Source organism: Oncorhynchus mykiss, chromosome 5 (genome assembly GCF_057628025.1).
Source record: "Oncorhynchus mykiss isolate SJ-2025 chromosome 5, ASM5762802v1, whole genome shotgun sequence".
NCBI lineage: Eukaryota > Metazoa > Chordata > Actinopteri > Salmoniformes > Salmonidae > Oncorhynchus > Oncorhynchus mykiss.
The window spans coordinates 66,948,528-66,969,637 of record NC_143026.1 but is presented as its reverse complement, the minus strand read 5'-3'; the positions used below and the strand labels follow the sequence as shown (position 1 = coordinate 66,969,637).

The 21,110-nt window shown below is 44.1% G+C and overlaps 1 protein-coding gene across 3 annotated transcripts in view; it reads left to right on the top strand.

The window, feature by feature from the left end:
- The window catches only part of zgc:92140 (DUF4612 domain-containing protein), a 32,907-nt gene extending 19,520 nt beyond the window's left edge, over positions 1–13,387 (top strand). For all 3 annotated transcript variants that reach the window (XM_021603924.3, XM_021603927.3, XM_021603925.3), the window contains 4 exons: positions 6,478–6,563; positions 7,774–7,844; positions 8,801–8,861; positions 9,139–13,387. In XM_021603924.3, coding sequence (XP_021459599.1) covers positions 6,478–6,563; positions 7,774–7,844; positions 8,801–8,861; positions 9,139–9,186 — 266 coding nt within the window. In that variant the 3' untranslated portion in view covers positions 9,187–13,387. The remainder of the gene's footprint in view (positions 1–6,477; positions 6,564–7,773; positions 7,845–8,800; positions 8,862–9,138) is intronic.
- Positions 13,388–21,110: the final 7,723 nt, after the last annotated feature.

Sequence of the window (21,110 nt, the reverse complement as noted above, 5' to 3'; positions counted from 1 at the left end):
CACTCTGTCCCTCCCTCTATTAGTCACTCCTCTTTTTCTTTTAAGGAATGGCTGCATCGTGACACTTGATTGGAGGAGGAAGGGAAATATTCCTTGAGAGAGGAAGATGACGTGGATGAAAGATTCTCTTCTTCCCTTCTTGATTCATCTATCTCCTCCTCCCTTTCCTCTCCAGGGCCTCACTTTCTTGTCTTCCTTCCTTCCTCTCCCTCTCCGTATTAAAACATCTCCCTTCTTCTCCATGTCCTCCCCGGCTGTTCAACGACTCCCTCTTCCTCTCCCCCTCCCTTTCCTTCCTCTCTCCCTTATCGCAGCATTGGCTCACGGCTCCCTGCCCTCCATCCATCGATACCTTACTCGCACAACAGGAAAGGCTGAGCTCCTTTACACAAACACTGGAGGAATGAGACAAAATGGCAACACTTTCTGATTAATTGTGTTGCCTTACTTGTTTGTTTTAGCACATCACTTGTTGTCTTGTTGCAGTTTTCCGATTTGATTTGTAGTTGGCCAGACTGTTGTGAGTGGGTGTGTTGGTTGTATTGTAGTTTATATATAGTCGCTATGGGGCTATTGTTGAATGGACATTCAGAACTGCGAATGCAATATGAAGCCTCACGCAGCTCACTACATGATGTAATTCAGGACGTATCTAACCGATTTTACACTGAACAAAAATATAAACGCAACAATTTCAAAGATTTTACTGAGTTAGAGTTCATATAATGAAAGCACTGAACTTTAAATCAACTAATTAGGTCCTAATCTATGGATTTCACATGACTGGGAATACAGATATGCATCTGATGGTCACAGATAGTGTATTCAGATCCCTTCCTCCACATTTTGTTACGTTACAACCTTATTCTAAAACTGATTAAATACATTTGTTTTCTTCATCAATCTACACACAATACCCCATACAGTGAAATTAGGTTTTTAGTCATGTTTTCTATTTTATTACAAATAAAATACCCCTTAATGACGAAATGATAACAGAAATACCTTATTTACATAAGTATTCAGACCCTTTGCTAGGAGACTAGAAATTGAGATCAGGTTCATCCTCTTTCCATTGATCATCATTGAGTTGTTTCTACACCTTGATTGGAGTCCTCCTGTGGTAAATTCCATTGATTGGACATGATTTGGAAAGGCACACCCAGTTGACAGTGCATTTCAGAACACAAACCAAGCCATGAGGTCAAAGGAATTGTCCGTAGAGCTCCGAGATAGGATTGTGTTGAGGCACAGATCTGGGGAAGTGTACCAAAACATTTCTGCAACATTGAATGTCCCCAAGAACACATTTGCCTCTCATTCTTAAATGGAAGAAGTTTGGAACCTCCAAAACTCTTCCTAGAGCTGGCTGCCCGGTCAAACTGAGCAATTGGGGGAGAAGGGCCTTGGTCAAGGAGGTGACCAAGAACCCGATGGTCACTTTGACAGAGCTAAGGAGTTCCTCTGTGGAGATGGTTGTCCTTCTGGAAGGACAACCATCTCTGCAGCACACCACAAATCAGGCCTTTATGGTAGAGTGGCCAGACAGAAGCCACTCCTCAGTAAAAGGCACATGACGGCCCACTTGGAATTTTCCAAAAGGCACCTAAAATACTCTGACCATGAGAAACAAGATTCTCTGGTCTGATGAAACCAAGATTGAACTCTTTGGCCTGAATTCCCAGTGTCAAGTCTGGAGGAAACCTGGCACCATCCCTATGGTGAAGCATGGTGGTGGCAGTATCATGCTGTGGGGATGTTTTTCAGCGGTAGGGACTGGAAGACTAGTCAGGATTGAGGATAAGATGAACGGAGCAAAGTAAAGAGATTCTTGATGAAAACCTGCTCAGGACCTCAGACTGGGGTGAAGGTTCACCTTTTAACAGGACAACGACCCTGAGCACACAGCCAAAACGACACAGGAGTCTCTGAATGTCCTTCAGTGGCCCAGTCAGAACCCAGACTTGAACCCGATCTAACATCTCTGGAGACCTGAAAATAGCTGTGCTGCAACACGCCCCATCCAACCTGACAGAGTTTGAGAGGATCTGCAGAGAAGGTGTGACGAGCTTGTAGCGTCATACCCAAGAAGACTCGAGGCTGTAATCGATGCCAAAGGTGCTTCAACGCAGTACATTTTTATTATACATTTGCAAAAATGTCTTAACCTGTTTTTGCTTTGTCATTATGGGGTATTGTGTGTAGATTGATGAGGGGGGAAACGATTTAATCCATTTTAGAATAAGGCTGTAACTTAACAAATTGTGGAAAAAGTTAAAGGGTCTGAATACTGTACGAAGGCACGCTACCTTAAAAGGTGTGTGCATAAAAAAAGTCTGTATCTGGTGACCACAATTTGCCCCATGCAGCACAACACATCTCCTTCGCATAGAGTTGATCAGGCTGTTGATTGTTGCCTGTGGAATTTTGTTCCACTCCTTCCACTTTCAATGGCTAGGCGAAGTTGCTGGATATTGGCGGGAACTGGAACATGCTGTTGTACTCGTCGCTTCAGAGCTATCTGGCCGGTACAGTTGAAATCGGGATTCATCCGTGAAGAACACACTTCTCCAGCGTGCCAGTGGCCATTGAAGGTGAGCATTTGCCCACTGAAGTCGGTTACAACGTCAAACTGCAGACAGGTCAATACCCTGGTGAGGACAACGGGCGTGCAGATGAGTTTCTGACAGTTTGTGCCGAAATTCTTCTGTTTTGCAAACCCACAATTTCATCAGATGTCTGGGTCGCTGATCTCAGATGATCCAGCAGGTGAAGAAGCCAGATGAGGAGGTCCTTGGCTGGCGTGGTTACATGTGGTCTGCGGTTGAGGCCAGTTGATTGTACTGCGAAATTCTCTAAAATAATGTTAGGGGCAGCTTATGGTAGAGAAATGTACATTTAATTGTCTGGTGGACATTCCCTACAGTCAGCATGCCAATTGCACGCTCCCTCAACTTGAGACATCGTGGCATTGTGTTGTGTGACACAACGGCACATTTTATAGTCGACTTTTATTGTCCCCAGCACAAGGTGCACCTGTGTCATAATCATGCTGTTTAATCAGCTTCTTGATATGCCACACCTGTCAGGTAGATGGATTATCTTAGCAAAGAAGAAATGCTCACTAACAGGGACGGAAACAAATGTGTGCAAGTTTTGAGCTAAATGATAAGCTTTTGTGGGTATGGAAAATCTCTGGCATCGTTTATTTCAGCCCATGAAACATGGGACCAACAATTTACATGTTGCGTTTACATTTTTGTTCAGTATAGATTACGTGTGCATAAGAAACATCCTCTTTAGACTTGAGCTGTAAGTAATATGAGAGTAATAGTCTCCCCTAGTATGAGATCACATTTCCCCTTTCATTTTGAAACGGCTAGGAAAATAGTGGAATATAGTGTTGTTACCTGGCCAGGCAGGCTTGCAGGGCAGTAATAATGACTCCTGGTCTGACATAGTATATTGGTAGGGAACCAACCCAGGCAGTAGAGAATGACCAATAGTTTTTTTTTTTTTAGGGTCAATGGCCGATATTCAATATCATTAAATTGGAAAATGTTGGTGACAGGTTGAAGGAGGATTTTTAAGCCTTGAGACAATTGAGACATGGCTTGTGTCTGTGCCAGGCAGATGGTTAATGGGCAAGACAAAATATTTAAGTGCCTTTGAACAGGGTATGGTAGTAGGAGCCAGACGCACTGGTTTGAGTGTCAAGAACTGCAACGATGCTGGGTTGTTCACGCTCAACAGTTTTCTGTGTATATCAATGGTCCACCAACCAAAGGGAATCCAGCCATCTAGAACAGTGGGAAGCATTGGAGTCAACATGGTTCAGCATCCCTGTGGAGCGTTTTCGACACCTTGAAGTCCGTGCTCCGACGAATATAGGCTGTTCTGAGGGCAGAAGGGGGTGCAACTCAATATTAGCAAGGTGCTCCTACTGTTTTGTACACTCTTGTGTATATTAGTGTACTGATCAACAACATTTGCATAGAAGCATCACTCCAACATGTCACAACTGTATGGAAGGACATCGTATAGGCACAGTTAGTTTGACAATCTAAATGAACATCTATTCAGTGCAAGTGGGTCCAATGTCATGATTTGTGATCACAAATCCTTATTTTCAGTCATCTGTGATCTGGAAAAAGTAGCAGCCAGGACAATTCAAAACGACTCATCTAGCCAGCTTGCTAGCACATCAGATGAAAGGGTTAGTTATCAGTAATCTTTGCTAACAGGTCACAGCTTTCTGCTTAGCTAGCTAGCCTGCTTATTGCATGCATGTCCAGGCACGTCAGCGCGAGCCTTATTATTAGTGGATTAAACTAAACTGATACTTGCAACAGGAGTTCGATTTTAGTCAGTCTGTTAATCCGTTTCTCAGTACTGCACCTTTCTATTGGAGAATGTGCTAGCTTGCTGCTGCTGCTGGTTTTCCCCTCATCAAATCAAAGTGTATTTGTTGCCTGCGCTGAATACAACACCTTACAGTGAAATGCTGACTTACAGGCCATAACCAACAGTGCAATTTTTAAGTTAAAAATAGGTATTAGGTGAACAATGTAAGTAAAGAAATAAAGGCAGTGAAAAATAACAGCAGCGGGGCTATAATACAGGAGGGGGGCTATAATACAGGAGGGGGGCTATAATACAGGAGGGGGGCTATAATACAGGAGGGGGGCTATAATACAGGCACCGGTTAGTCAGGCTGATTGTGGTAGTATGTACATGTCGATATGGTTAAAGTGACTATGCATATATGATAAACAGAGAGCAGCAGTAGTGTAAAAGAGGGGTGGGGGTGGGCGGGACAAAATGCAAATAGTCCGGGTAGCCATTTGATTACCTGTTCAGGAGTCTTATGGCTTGGGGGTAAAAGCTGTTGAGTAGCCTTTTGGTCCTAGACCCAGATAGACATTCCACGGCATTGTGCAGTGCTCGTGGCTCAGGCGGTGAGTGGTGACTGGCATAGCAGCAGTTTTGCTATGTAGATGGACGATCGAGAAAGGCTGTTAGACAAGAAAAGGCCAATAGCGTCCCGATATATCGGCTCGGACGATAATCGGTCGTTCTCTATCAGACAGGGCAGGGTTAGTGTAAATGTCATGCCTGCTTCAGTCCTATGGAGACAGTTTGAGCTGGGAGGGAGCCTGACCAGGCAGGGGGCTCTGACTGGCAGACTGCAGAAAGGAGAGAGTGACAGCCTGCCCTGACCACTCAGCCTGACAGGGAATGGACACACACTCATGCACAAACTGACACACACTAGTTCCAACTGACACAAAGCCACTCAGTCAGCTCTTAAAGGTCGACACAGAGCTCCAGCTCCTAATGAGAAAGATGTCCACATTAGAGAATCAGTTTTTCTCAAAATAGAATCGCTTTCTCTGTCATTGTCCCTAAAATGGCCCTATCATCATCAAGACGAAGCAAGCAGCCCTGTCGCCTCTGTTTCACCCTGTCGTCTGTCACAGTCAGTGCCAGTGGAGACGCACACTCACTGATACACATCCACTCCAATATGGACAAATGTAGGCAACCTGGTCCCAGATCTCTGTGCTTTAGCCAACTGCCTGTTGTTGTTATTGTCATGCCATACAAGGACATACCTGGACAGATCTGGGACCAGGCTAAAAGAAGACGGATGGGAATAGATAAAAACATTATCCATACAATATAGTCATTTTCCTTCGTCCTTATAGGTTCATTCTTAATGTATTCATGTGCCTTTAATGTCTGCTCAGTGTTAGCCGTTTTTTCTCCTGTTACCTGTCTCTGTTACTAAGCCACAGTGACTGATGGTTGATTCACTGTGTGTTGTTTGAGGTAGTGTGTGTAGGCGTGTTCAGGCGGGCTGCTTTGCTCTGGCATGTTTACATTCCCCAGGCAGGCAGCAGAAGAGAAAACGGTGTGTTCTTTATCCTCCCTCTCTCTCTCCATCCCCCGTCTCTCCTCATAGTTAGTCCTGTCTGCCCTCTAGGGTGTCTGATCTGATGTTGATGTCTTTCACACACTGATGACGCACAGTGTGACACACACACACACACAGGTGATACAGGTGTCAGGGAGGATGCTGCGTCTGAGGGACTGAAGCACAGAGACAGACGACGAGAGGATGGAGTGAGTGAGACCGTGTGAGGAGAGAGCGATGAATAGAGTGTGTGGGACGGTGAGAGGATAAGGAGTAGAACAGCATACAGGCTGCAGAGACAATTCAAATAGACTGACTGCACATCCCACCCTCCCACTCCTTCCTATCAGTCATATGAGTCTATTTCAGAGAAAGGGCCAAATACACAGAATCCAGCTGATAATACAGGGTGTGTGTGGATATCTCCTCAGGAATATAGTTACCTGTTTTTCTGTCCACTGTTGGGTGGGGTTTCTCTGTGTGTATATGCAGTGCCACTCGTATGCAGGAGTAGTTTTATTTATCTAACTGTTCTCTCTGGTTTTTCTCTCTCCATACAGACGAGTACAAGATGAAAGGAGTGGAGGAGGTGAAGTACATGCGTGGAGAGGAGGACCGGGTGAACGCACGCAACCAGGAGAACCTGGTGAGAGAGGAGACACACACGCAGTCTGACTGTTCATCAACACACAGAAAACACAGTCCTCTTTGACATTCTATCAACACATGCAAACAGACAGTGTTTGTGCTAAATGCACATGTCCACAGAAGCCCCCCCCCCACCCAACACACACAGCCATGGTGCCTCCCGAGCAGGTAGAGACAACGTGTTGGAATGTGGCAGCACTAAAGGCTGTTTTAACCCTTTCCTTCATGGCCTATATTTTGTGAGCAATAGCTAAGATGTATTCTTTCCTACAAACACTGTAAAATAACCAGGAAAAAGTGCACACCCTTTTGGATGAGGTAACGATTGAAGGAAAGGAATCAAAACTCGAGAGGAATGAAACTCCTACCCTACTGTTGATTGTCATTTCAGTGTCTCTTTATTCCACCAGTGTTGTGAATGTGCTGCCGTCGTCATAGTCGCATTAGTTTCGACATATGCGACAGCTGGCTTAAAACATGCAGCAGAACAAATGTCATTTTCAGAAGTGACTTTTACTATTTTTAGAAAGCTTAACGGGAACTACTCACAGGGGACTGTTTCTCACAGACGCACATTTTAATCCTGCAGAGTCAAAGTGCGCACACACCAACAAATAGATTTATTTGTGACGCTGCATATCCATGAAGTGCCTGTAGTGAGCATACGCAGTAGCAGAGTGATCTGAAGGCTGTGGAGTGGGCAGCTCCTAGTTTAAAACATGCTAAACCCTTGGCATGCCATGCTCCTCCAAAGCACAGCCAGCACCTCTAAAGATCCAGGCTGGTGAGGAGGTTTTTCCCCTGGTCAGTCCCTTTTAGCATCCCAGCCAGCGTCTGTGTCCAGGCAAGAGCAGGGCAGACCAGGCTCTCATGCACGAGATCTACATGGCAGCCTGTCTCTTCCCAGCACCCGGGGTAGGTCAGCCTGTCTCTTCCCAGCACCCGGGGTAGGGCAGCCTGTCTCTTCCCAGCACCCGGGGTAGGGCAGCCTGTCTCTTCCCAGCACCCGGGGTAGGGCAAGCCTGTCTCTTCCCTAACCATAATGACACACAACACAGCAGGGTACGGATGTTTCCAACTTTAGGGCCCTGGCTGGTGGGTCAGGTAGATTCTATCCCCCCATGCCTACTACATGGGCAGATTGGGGTTCGGGGGGCTCTGTGTGCAGTGTCGTGGGTCAGAACTATGAGCTGATCTGTGTGTTTCAGGAGAAGACCTCTTTACAGTACAGGGGGAAACCGCACAAAGAAGGCTCTGGAGCCAACGCCAACAGGACAAAGTGAGTAATAACATGTTTGTTTGTGACAGTGAGTGTAATAATAAAATGTGTGTAATACCACTGAGTATGTGTGCACATGTTATCAGCTAGTCATTGGTGTTACTGCGCTTTTTATATGTATTCCTAAATGGTTTCAGGCAGTGTGATTAAATCAGTGTGTTATCACTAGTGGAGCTGAGTGGCTAGTGTCTTTTTTGTTTCCAGACATGTATTGTGGCTCTGTTTCTGTTTGGTGACATTGTGAGTGGATTAGCATGGGTGCTGGAGCTGTATTTAGTTTGCGTTTGGATTATAGACCTTTGTTGGGAGTACTCCATAAAATGATTATTCAAATTCCTCCACAACCACGAAGGCTCTTGCCGAAGCGGGGGTTTAGAACTGTGTGTTGGTGTGTGTGTGTGTGTGGGGGGTGTAATGGAAAATTCTAGTGGTGTGTTTGTTGCCTCCTGTTTCCTCCCCCTCTAACTTCCTCCTTCATTTTCTTTCTCCCTCCCTCGCTCTCACTTTCTCTCCCTCCCTCGCTCTCACTTTCTCTCCCTCCCTCGCTCTCACTTTCCCTCCCTCCCTCGCTCTCACTTTCCCTCCCTCCCTCGTTCTCACTTTCCCTCCCTCCCTCGTTCTCACTTTCCCTCCCTCGTTCTCACTTTCTCTCCCTCCCTCGTTCTCACTTTCTCTCCCTCCCTCGCTCTCACTTTCTCTCCCTCCCTCGCTCTCACTTTCTCTCCCTCCCTCGCTCTCACTTTCTCTCCCTCCCTCGCTCTCACTTTCTCTCCCTCCCTCGCTCTCACTTTCTCTCCCTCCCTCGCTCTCACTTTCTCTCCCTCCCTCGCTCTCACTTTCTCTCCCTCCCTCGCTCTCACTTTCTCTCCTTCCCTCGCTCTCACTTTCTCTCCTTCCCTCGCTCTCACTTTCTCTCCCTCCCTCGCTCTCACTTTCTCTCCCTCCCTCGCTCTCAGTATCCACACATCAGAGAGCCAGCAGGAGTTCTTCAGGATGTTGGATGAGAAGATTGAGAAGGTGAGGGGGGGGGGGACCAGCCAGCCAGCCAGCCAGCAGGACCTGAACCTTTTAAAGAGACTGTCTCCTGTGAGATTGGGGGCTGCTAAAAGCCAACTCTGACAGGCAGGAAATACTTCAAATTGAGATGCATTCAGATTAGGACTTTAAAAGACTACTTTAGTCCTATCAACTCACCCCTTATCTAACTTCTCCATTTATCCTACGGAGATGCTATCTGTCCTGCCTCTCATCACTCTCTTCTGTCTCATCTCTCTCATCTGTGGTGTGCCCACAGGGACAAGACTACTGTTCAGAGGAAGAAGAGGCAGAGGATGGGACATAGCAAACAAGGCCTGACTCAACCCCCAACAGAGAGCCTCCCAGAGTGTGTGCGAGTGCATGTTCGTCTGAATCAGTGTGTGTATGTTTGTTCCACTGCCTTTGTATGTGATTCTGTATGTGTCTGTGAGCATGTAGGTTTTTTGTGTGTGAAAGCGAGATGGATAGCTATTCTCAAAGACTGTTGCCCCCCTCTTGGCTGTCGTCCCATTGGGCCCCTGAGTGGATTACTGGAGGGAGAGACGAACGAGGAGACATACAGACAGACATGTGGACTCACTGCCCTGCAGGACTATGGAGAGACGCACATGGAGACGGACATGCAAACCGACATGTGGACTCACTGCCCTGCAGGACTATGGAGGGACCCTCCCCTCTACCCCAACTACCACCCCAGTGAACTGTACTGTGGTCCCTGGTCCAGCTTTGTGTATACCACCCCATGACTACAACATGGAGAAGGAGGACGAACAGAGGAAGAATGAGCATTATGGGAGTCTGGGAGACACCCTCCTGGTTTCCATCCTCCATGGCCCTGACTATTGTGCTTTGCTTGTGAGGAGCAGAGATGTGGATAGAGAAAGAGAGGTGCTGGGGAGGGGGAGGCACTTCCTTAACCCCCATCAGACAACGGAGGCTCGCTGCTGCAGTGGGCCAGAGGACCTGCGAGAGGGTAGGGGGAGGGGAGGGGGAGTAAAGAAAAACCTAGATATTTTAATAAGAGAAAGAAGAGTCAGTGAGTGGCTTATTTTGAAACTCTGAGCTCCTGCCTTTTTGAAGGACTTTTTTATTATGTTGATCCAGTTCATTATTTTTAGTTTTTTTTAATGTTTTTTTGTTTGTTTTGTTTTTGGCTTCTATCCTAGTGCATCACCTCCTGCAGGCTACAGCTCTATAGGTCAGAGTTCCTGTGTCACTACATAACCTGTCCTCTTAAATATACCCTCAACGCTAATATACCAGACCCTGGCTATGTGAAACACACTCAACTTCATATGCATAGATGCAGACACAGAAGTGCACACTCGTACATATAGACACACGCTCATACAGACACACGCTCATACAGACAGACCAATGCAGATAGACTCGTGTGTGTGTATATATATATATATATATATATATATATATATATATATATATATATATATATATATATATATATATATATATACACACAGTGCCTTGCGAAAGTATTCGGCCCCCTTGAACTTTGCGATCTTTTGCCACATTTCAGGCTTCAAACATAAAGACATAAAATTGTATTTTTTTGTGAAGAATCAACAACAAGTGGGACACAATCATGAAGTGGAACGACATTTATTGGATATTTCAAACTTTTTTAACAAAACAAAAATTGAAAAATTGGGCGTGCAAAATTATTCAGCCCCCTTAAGTTAATACTTTGTAGCGCCACCTTTTGCTGCGATTACAGCTGTAAGTCGCTTGGGGTATGTCTCTATCAGTTTTGCACATCGAGAGACTGATTTTTTTTTTTTTCCCATTCCTCCTTGCAAAACAGCTCGAGCTCAGTGAGGTTGGATGGAGAGCATTTGTGAACAGCAGTTTTCAGTTCTTTCCACAGATTCTCGATTGGATTCAGGTCTGGACTTTGACTTAGCCATTCTAACACCTGGATATGTTTATTTTTGAACCATTCCATTGTAGATTTTGCTTTATGTTTTGAATCATTGTCTTGTTGGAAGACAAATCTCTGTCCCAGTCTCAGGTCTTTTGCAGACTCCATCAGGTTTTCTTCCAGAATGGTCCTGTATTTGGCTCCATCCATCTTCCCATCAATTTTAACCATCTTCCCTGTCCCTGCTGAAGAAAAGCAGGCCCAAACCATGATGCTGCCACCACCATGTTTGACAGTGGGGATGGTGTGTTGCTTTTACGCCAAACATAACGTTTTGCATTGTTGCCAAAAAGTTCAATTTTGGTTTCATCTGACCAGAGCACCTTCTTCCACATGTTTGGTGTGTCTCCCAGATGGCTTGTGGCAAACTTTAAACAACACTTTTTATGGATATCTTTAAGAAATGGCTTTCTTCTTGCCACTCTTCCATAAAGGCCAGATTTGTGCAATATACGACTGATTGTTGTCCTATGGACAGAGTCTCCCACCTCAGCTGTAGAGTGATCATGGGCCTCTTGGCTGCATCTCTGATCAGTCTTCTCCTTGTATGAGCTGAAAGTTTAGAGGGACGGCCAGGTCTTGGTAGATTTGCAGTGGTCTGATACTCCTTCCATTTCAATATTATCGCTTGCACAGTGCTCCTTGGGATGTTTAAAGCTTGGGAAATATTTTTGTTTCCAAATCCGGCTTTAAACTTCTTCACAACAGCATCTCGGACCTGCCTGGTGTGTTCCTTGTTCTTCATGATGCTCTCTGCGCTTTTAACGGACCTCTGAGACTATCACAGTGCAGGTGCATTTATACGGAGACTTGATTACACACAGGTGGATTGTATTTACCATCATTAGTCATTTAGGTCAACATTGGATCATTCAGAGATCCTCACTGAACTTCTGGAGAGAGTTTGCTGCACTGAAAGTAAAGGGGCTGAATAATTTTGCACGCCCAATTTTTCAGTTTTTGATTTGTTAAAAAAATTTGAAATATCCAATAAATGTCGTTCCACTTCATGATTGTGTCCCACTTGTTGATTCTTCACAAAAAAAATACAGTTTTATATCTTTATGTTTGAAGCCTGAAATGTGGCAAAAGGTCGCAAAGTTCAAGGGGGCCGAATACTTTCGCAAGGCACTGTGTGTGTGTGTGATATATATGCCATTGTATTCCTGTCATTCTTTAGCCATGTGTTATGTTAATAGGCTGTGATGTTTTGGGTGAATGTTGGAAGCAGCAGCTATGGTTTTCTGCTGCTGGACTTATTCATGTGCACTTGTAGTGTTTATTACTCTCTCCTCTGCATTGGTAGCCCAGCCTCCACTTCTCTTCAACTCAGCAGTATTGACGCTTACTGGCAGCGTGGAGTCACCCTCTGTTGACACACACACACACACCGCCTTTTCATGGAGTGAGAAGTGAGATTTAAAGGAAAAGAGGTGTGGTTGCCTGGGAGACACAGCCCTCAACGTTATTCTGTCATCATTACTCGATCGTTCCTTTTTCATTTGATTCATTACTTTTAGTTTTTCTATTAAAAATAAAAACACAGGAGCTGTTCATCTGCTGTGTGTATCTATCAGTGGTGGAAAAAGTACCCAATTGTGAAACTTGACTAAAAGTAAAGATACCTTAATAGAAAATGACTCACTTAAAAGTGAGTCACCCAGTAAATTACTACTTGAGTAAAAGTATTTGGTTTTTAAACATACTTAGGTATCAAAAGTAAAAGTATGAATAATTAACTTATATTAACTTAACTTATATTAAGCAACCCAGACCGCACAGTTTTTTATTTACAGATAGCCAGGGGCACTCCCAACAGTCAGACATAATTTGCAAACGATGCATTTGTGTTTAGTGAGTCCGCCAGATCAGAGGCAGTAGGGATGACCAGGGAGGTTCTGTTGAGAAGTGTGAATTTTACAATTTTCTGTCCTGCTAAGCATCCCAAATGTAAAAAATACCTTGGTGTCAGGGGAAAATTGTAAAAAGTACATTATTTCCTCAGGAATGTAGTGAAGTAAATGTTGTCAAAAATATAAATAGGAAAGTACGGATACCAAAAACCTACTTAAGTAGTACTTTAAAGTATTTCTACTTAAGTACTTTTAACCACTGGTGTCTGTGTGACTCGAAGGTGGTATGTGGTTAACAGAGTAAGGAAAGTCGTTTCATGCTGACATCACTGTTGGATTGAAGAGTCAGTAGATTTTCCTCTGGTACTGTTCCCAAAGCCATGGTGCAGTTTATACATGTGGAGTGTAGACACCTTCTGGTCCAGACTGATGCTTTGTGCCATCTGGTGGTTGAATATCAGAATTGCACCTGAGGCGTCATGAATTACAAAGCCTATTCAATAGGGCTGGGGGAACTCACGATACGAAATTATCACAGATACTTAGGGCCCGATATGTATTGTGATTCTATATGTATTGTGATTTGATACTGTGATTTTTTTTTATTGAGATTTGATGTCCCAAACATATGGCTCATGTCTGCTGCAGAGAGGCGAGAGACCCATGCGCAAACGAGTTTTGATCAGTCATTGAAATAAAAGTGCTGAAAAACATTTGGAGAACAAGCTATGAAGGAAAACTACTGGAATTTTCGTGCAGGTACAGCCAACCAGCGCAAAATGAATGCGATATTGTCAAGACAATACAATATACAGTGGCAAGAAAAACTGTGAACCCTTTGGAATTATCTGGTTTTCTGCATAAATTGGTCATCAAATTTGATCTGATCTTTATCTAGGTCACAACAATAGACAAAGTGCTTAAGAAAAACAACAATGTGTGTTATTAGTTTGTCTATATTGAATACATTAATTTAAACATTTACACTGTAGGTTAGAAAAAGTATGTGAACCCCTAGGCGAATGACTTCTTCAAAAGCTAATTGTCAGGAGTCAGCTGACCTGGAGTCAGCTGACCTGGAGTCAGGAGTCAGCTAACCTGGAGTCAGGAGTCAGCTAACCTGGAGTCAGGAGTCAGCTAACCTGGAGTCAGGAGTCAGCTAACCTGGAGTCAGGAGTCAGCTAACCAGGAGTCAGCTAACCTGGAGTCAGGAGTCAGCTAACCTGGAGTCAGGAGTCAGCTAACCTGGAGTCAGGAGTCAGCTAACCTGGAGTCCAATGAGATTGGAGAAGTTGCTTAGAGCTGCCTTGCCATATAAAAAACAATAACAACATTTGAGTTTACTATTCACAAAAATAATTGCCTGATGTGAACCATGCCTCCAACAAAAGAAATGGAATTGTTGACTTACATAAAGCTGGAAAGGGTTACAAAAGTATCTCTAAAAGACTTGATGTTCATTGGTCCACGGTAAGACAAATAGTCTATAAATGGAGAAAGTTCAGCACTTGCTACTCTCCCTAGGAGTGTCTGTCCTGCAAAGATGACTGCAAGAGCAATGAGGTTAAGAAGAATCCTAGTGTGTCAGCTAATGACTTACAGAAATCTCTGGAACATGTTAATGTCTCTGTTGACAAGTCTATGATACATAAAACACTAAACAAGAATGGTATTCATGGGAGGACAACACAGAAGAAGCCACTGCTGTCCAAAAAAAACATTGCTGCTAGTCTGAAGTTTGCCAAAGTGCACCTGGATGTTCCACAGCACTACTGGGAAAATATTCTGTGGACAGATGAAACTACAGTTGAGTTGTTTGGAAGGAACACACAACACTGGAGAAGGAAAGTCACAGCACACCAACATCAAAATCTCATCCCAACGGTAAAGTTTGGTGGAGGGAGCATCATGGTTTGGGGCTACTTTGCTGCCTCAGGGCCTGGACTGCTTGCTATCATTAATGGAAAAATTAATTCCCAAGTGTATCAAGACATTTTTCAGGAGACTGTTAGGCTGTCTGCCAATTGAAGCTCAACATAATTTGGGTGATGCAACATGACGACGACCCAAAACACAAGTAAATCAACAACCGAATGGCTTCAACAGAAGAAAATACGCCTTCTGGAGTCCTGACCTCAACCCAATTGAGATGCTGTGGCATGACCTCGAGCAATTCACACCAGACATCCCAAGAATTTGCTGAACTGAAACAGTTTTATAAGGCGGAATGGTCCAGAATTCCTCCTGACCCGTTGTGCAGGTCCGATCCGCAGCTACAGAAAACGTTTGGTTGAGGTTATTGCTGCCAAAGCATGGTCAACCAGTTATTAAATCCAAGGGTTCACATACTTTTCCCACCCTGCAATCTGAATGTTTACACGTTGTGTTCAATAAATACATGAAAACGTATAATTGTTTGTGTTGTTAGTTTAAGCAGACTATGTTTGTCTATTTGTCGTCCCCCCCCCCCCCCCCCCCTCACCACTGTATTCTCACAACTATCGATAGAGATCTTTCAGGTTACCTTGGGTCATTAGTGGGTCACGAATGGATTTGTTTAATTTGGAAACCAGCACAGGTTTTGAGTGTTAGTTTATAGTGCTACTGTTCTTCACAAGGGGCTGGAGCGGATCACTCGCTCTCACACACACTCTCTCACACACACACTCACACACACACACACACACATTCTCGCTCACAGGGGCACATATAATCATAGTAATAATAATGAGCAGCCACTGTACAGCAGCACAGTGAGTGTCCCAGTGGGCCTAGTTCCTACAGCCAGCCAAGGAGAGAGAGGGAACGACAGAGACTGATGGTGCCTGTTAACCTCAGACAGGAATATGGGCAAGACAATGTTATTTCCACAATGAGGTAAGGACCCAATAAACCCCTCCCTTCCCATGTGAGTGTGCTCTCATTAGGGTACAGCATGTTCTAGCAGTCTGGCTGAGAGGTTTGAGCCCCAGTTTGCAGTGTGTCACACACACACACACACAGTTACTGGTGGTGTATCTTCTGGAACTGTGTGGACAAGGGGCTACTGGTTCTGTGAGCCACTGTGAGATCCTAGTGGAAGTAAGTGATGGAGTGGTGGCTGGCTAGGGGAGGGGCTTTATGATGATTGGCAGGCTCTAGCTCTGTCCCCATTGGCTAGTCTCTCCCAGTGAGACTGCTGGCTCCGTCTAGTCAACGCTCTGCCAGTCTGACTTCACTCAGCTATTACTCTTAACTCAATCCAGCAGCTTCTAACTCTCTGCCTTTCTCTCCATTTCTCTCCTTCAACCCAACTTACACACCCGCAGGCAGCTCTTAGTTCCTGGCTCCATCTCTATTGCAGTAGCTGTCTCTGCCTCTCCAACTGTCTCCCTATTTGTTTGTGAAACTTTGTGATGCTGATCCATATGATTACCAAGGCCAACACCCTTCCAATCAGAGGAGCCACAGTTACAGATGCACTATAATGGATTGAAATGCATTGTCATTCAAAGGGCCTCTCCAAGTATTCAATGCTCTTCACATGGGATGTCGGAGAACTTGCGTCATACACTTCCAGTATGTATCAGTAGCATTCTCCTCGGAATAGTCCCTGTCATACAAGTACTGTATCTACTTTACATGATTAGGGAGGGAGCCGTAACATCCACTTTAATATAGTGCACATAGGCCCTACTGTATGTACAGCTGTGAGAGGAGAGGAGGCTGTACGTGACAGGCTACTTGTGTCTGAGTCTCTCCTCTACCCTCTGACCACATGGAGTGTTTTCTTCCACCATCTGTGGCTGAGAGCCCTGGAAGAATGAAAGAATGGGACTTCAGATCCCCCCTTCTCCCTCCCCCTCTCTCTGTGTGCACTGGCCACACCGAGAGCTCCTTCTGCTGGGCAGCCTGCTCCAGTGATCTTTCATAAAACACACTTGGAAGCCGCAAACAGAGAACAGACATTTTATCCTGTTTCTGTGGGCATATTTTTCTGTCCAGCTTGTGAGCAATGGTTGGGTGTGCATAAGTCCTCTCCTCTCCCCCCTGCTCTAGTGGCTCCATCACTCTGATGGACAGGCAGGAAGACGGTTCTCCTCTCAACCACACAGAGAGATTTATATAACCAAGCTCATTGGTATTATAATCACACTACATGCCTGTCTACTGAAATCACTTGGTTTGCACTCAATTGTGTGAGTCATGTTGACTGAATGCTAATGTTTGTAGACTTACAATATTCAGTGCTCTTGCAGAATTGTGCTGTTTCCTTCCAAGGGAAACATGAGATTTATTTTAGGGAAATAAGGCACATTACTACCATGCCAACTTCTAACCATCCATTAATTACATTTACAAAGCTATGAGAATCTACCCTGCTATTTTGAGTGGCTCTGAAATTCTGGTTTTGACCACAGTTTAGAACATCATAAGCTTGGCAGTAGTCAGGATGGAGCATGCAAGTTAGAATTAGTCTCCCTTCCAGACAAAATGGAACTATGCATTTATCCCAAACAGAAGTGAAATGACAGCCGTTAATGCAGCTCTGCATTTACAAAGGTTGAAAAGGACAATGGATTGCATGTGAAGTACTGTGCCTTCGGAAAGTATTCAGACCCCTTGACTTTTTCCAAATGTTGTTATGTTACAGCCTTATTCTAAAATGGATTCATTTAAAAAATCCCCAGCAATCTACACACAATACCCCATAATGACAAAGTAATCTATTTTAGCAAATGTATTAAAAATAATAAATATAAATACTTTATTTACGTAAGTATTCGGACCCTTTGCTATGAGACTGGAAATTGAGCTCAGGTGCATCCTGTTTCCATTGATCATCCTTGAGATGTTTATACAACTTGATTGGAGTCCACCTGTGGTAAATTCAATTGATTGGACATGATTCGGAAAGGCACACACCTGTCTATATAAGGTCCCACAGTTGACAGTGCATGTCAGAGCAAAAACCAAGCCATGAAGTCAAAGGAATTCTCCGTAGAGCTCAGAGACAGGTTTTGTCGAGACACATCTGGGGAAGGGTACCAAAAAATGTCTGCAGCATTGAAGGTCCCCAAGAACACAGTGGCCTCCATCATTCTTAAATGGAAGAAGTTTAAAACCACCAAGGCTCTTCCTAGAGCTGGCCGCCCAGCCAAACTGAGCAATTGGGGGAGAAGGGCCTTGGTCAGAGAGGTGACCAAGAACCTGATGGTCACTCTGACAGACCTCTGTTGTCCTTCTGGAAGTTTATCCCATCTCCACAGAGGAACTCTAATCTCTGTAGCTCTCCACCAATCAGGTCTTCATGGTAGTGGCCAGACGGGAGCCACTATTCAGTAAAAGGCACATGACAGCCCGCTTGAAGTTTTCCAAAAGGCACCTAAAGACTCTCAGACCATGAGAAACAAGATTCTCTGGTCTGATGAAACCAAGATTGAACTATTTGGCCTGAATGCCAAGCGTCACATCTGGAGGAAACCTTCCTATGGGGAAACATGGTGGTGGCAGCATTATGCTGTGGGAATGTTTTTCAGCGGCTGGGACTGGGTGACTATTCAGGACCGAGGCAAAGATGAACGTAGCAAAGTACAGAGAGATCCTTGATGAAAACCTGTTCAAGACCAAAAGACTGGGGCATAGGTTATCCTTCCAACAGGACAATGACCCGAAGCACACAGCCTAGACAACACAGGAGTGTCTTCGGGACAAGTCTCTGAACATCCTTGAGTGGCCCCGGCAGAGTCCGGACTTGAACCTGATCGAACATCTATAGAGAGACTTGAAAATAGCTGTGCAGCAATGCTACCCATCCAACCGGACAGAGCTTGAGAGGGTCTGCAGAGAAGAATGGTAGAAACTCCCCAAATATAGCTGTTCCAAGCTTGTAGCGTCATACCCAAGAAGACTCAGCTGTAAGAAGACTAGTCTGTAATCGCTGCCAAAGGTGCTTCAACATTGTACTGAGTAAAGGGTCTGAATACTTGAATACTTGTGTAAATGTTATTTCAGCTTTTTATTTGTAATAAATGTGCAACATTTTCTAAACCTGTTTTTGCTTTGACATTATGGGGTATTGTGTGTAGATTGAGGGTGAAAAAACAATTTCATTAATTTTCGAATAAGGCTGTAACGTAACAAAATGTGGAAAAAGTCAAGGGGTCTGAATACTTTCCAAAGGCACTGTATGTAACTGACCACAATTACAAAGGAAATGCTTTGGGGTGAAATTGAGACCATATGGTAACATTTCAGAGTAGGCTGGGAGGTATCCCACTGGGCACAAACTGGTTGTGTCAGTGTTGTTTCAACATCATTTGTCAAAGTATTGTGACGTGGAAAATACATTGGATTTAATAAAGGTCATCAACTGTTTTCAGGGTGAAATTTCAACCACAGGATTATGTCCTCATGGTAATCAATTTTCAACATAGATAATAAACCTTGTATAACATACTGTATGTTGAATTTGTACCTTTGAAACAATGTCAGATCTACAACAACATATATCCACTATCAGAAAAAAAGGTAGGCTGGGCAGCACCTACTTGGGGGGGGTTCAGTTATCCATTTTGGTCTCCCATTATATTTGTCACTGACTACTACCCATGTTCTATCGTGAAAGTTATTGAGGAATCTCATAACTAAATAGATTCACTGTTACTATCAAAGTAATTCCAACGGCAGGTTTAACAGAGCAAATTAAATGTAACCATACTTTATACGTTATAACATCAATGATACTATTTAAGTCTATATAGCATTTATATATAGCAAAGTCATCAACAGCGTTTGTTTTAAATTCAACCCAGGGTTCAACTAAAAATAGACTACATATAGGCTTAGGGTTTCAAGCTTAGGTTGATTTCTAATTTAATATTCAGGTTAATAATGAACATGTTGGATTCACCTCTCCATCGCAACCAAAAATCAAAGTGCCATATAAAGTCAGAAGAAGAAGCCTGAAGGAGGAGAGATTACTAGAAACAAACTTTTACCCTTTTATCTGTGGATTAATTGTCGGAGTAGAGGATCTTGTGCATTTTAGGTAAAATAACAACCCAATGTTTATATCCTAGGACAAATTAGCTAGCAACAGCAAGTAATCTCTTCTTCTTTGGAATTTATATGGCGGTTGGCAACCACCTTTAAGGTGCATTACCTCTACCAACTGGGACTTGCAGAAGCGTCATTGGTCACAAATAGAACCAAGTTCTATTTTAGTGCCTAGCTACGCAGACGCTCGTTGGGTGCAATGATTGAATAACATGTATGTGTACATTTATTTTGCAACGCTCGCGCACGTGACGTGAGGGGTGTGGTCAGCATGTTAGGCTACTGTGTGAAGGAACATGGATGGATTCCAACCTCTGCTACTGTCTCTATAGGCACACTAGAGGGAGCTAGGAGATTGACCTTGCTCAGCACAATGGACAGACAGACATTTATACTTAGTACTCCTGTCCAGACATCTTTCACCAGAAACATCCATCCAACTACAGGGTTAATGGTATTGTACACTCATTAGAACATTTCAATCAAGAATGAAAACATCAACAGGTGGCTTCACACTTATGCAAATAAGCCGAGGGCTGAGTTTAGTCAGAGGGTGAGATTGGCTGGGTGTCTCTGTCTGTCTGCAGCTGGGACTGGAACTGATGTCACTGATGACTTCATGGTACTTAGAGAACCCTGCTGCTGCTGCAGCTGCACCATCCAAGAAACAGTCAGTCAGAGAGGAGGAATGGGAAAAGAATGGAAATACAGAGGGATGGGGAGAATGAGGAAGTGGGGAATGGAGGCATGCAGACAGGGGCTTGTGCAGAGGAATGATGTACCATACATGAGAGCAGGAGAGGAGGAGTTGAAGAAACAGCAGATGGAGGAAGGATAATGTGGAAGACAGCCATACCGTGGTAAAATTGGTTTGCGTTTCGATATTCGGACATTCAAACTTCAATAGCTCAAAAAAGATTTGAGCTACATACAGTACCAGTCAGAAGTTTGGACACATCTAGTCATTCCAGGGTTTTTCTTTATTTTACTATTTTCTACATTGTTTAATAATAGTGAAGACATCAACACTGAAATAACACATATGGAATCATGTAGTAATCAAAAAAAAGTTTAACAAATCAAAATATATTTTAGATTTTAGATTCTTCAAAGTAGCCACCCTTTGCCTTGATGACAGCATTGCACACTCTTGGCATTCTCTCAACCAACTTCACCTGGGATGCTTTTCCAACAGTCTTGAAGGAGTTCCCACATATACTGAGCACTTGTTGGCTGCTTTTCCTTCACTCTGCGGTCCAACTCATCCCAAACCATCTCAATTGGGTTGAGGTCGGGTGATTGTGGAGGCCAGGTCATCTGATGCAGCACTCCATCACTCTCCTTCTTGGTCAAATAGCCCTTACACAGCCTGGAGGTGTGTTGCATCATTGTCCTGTT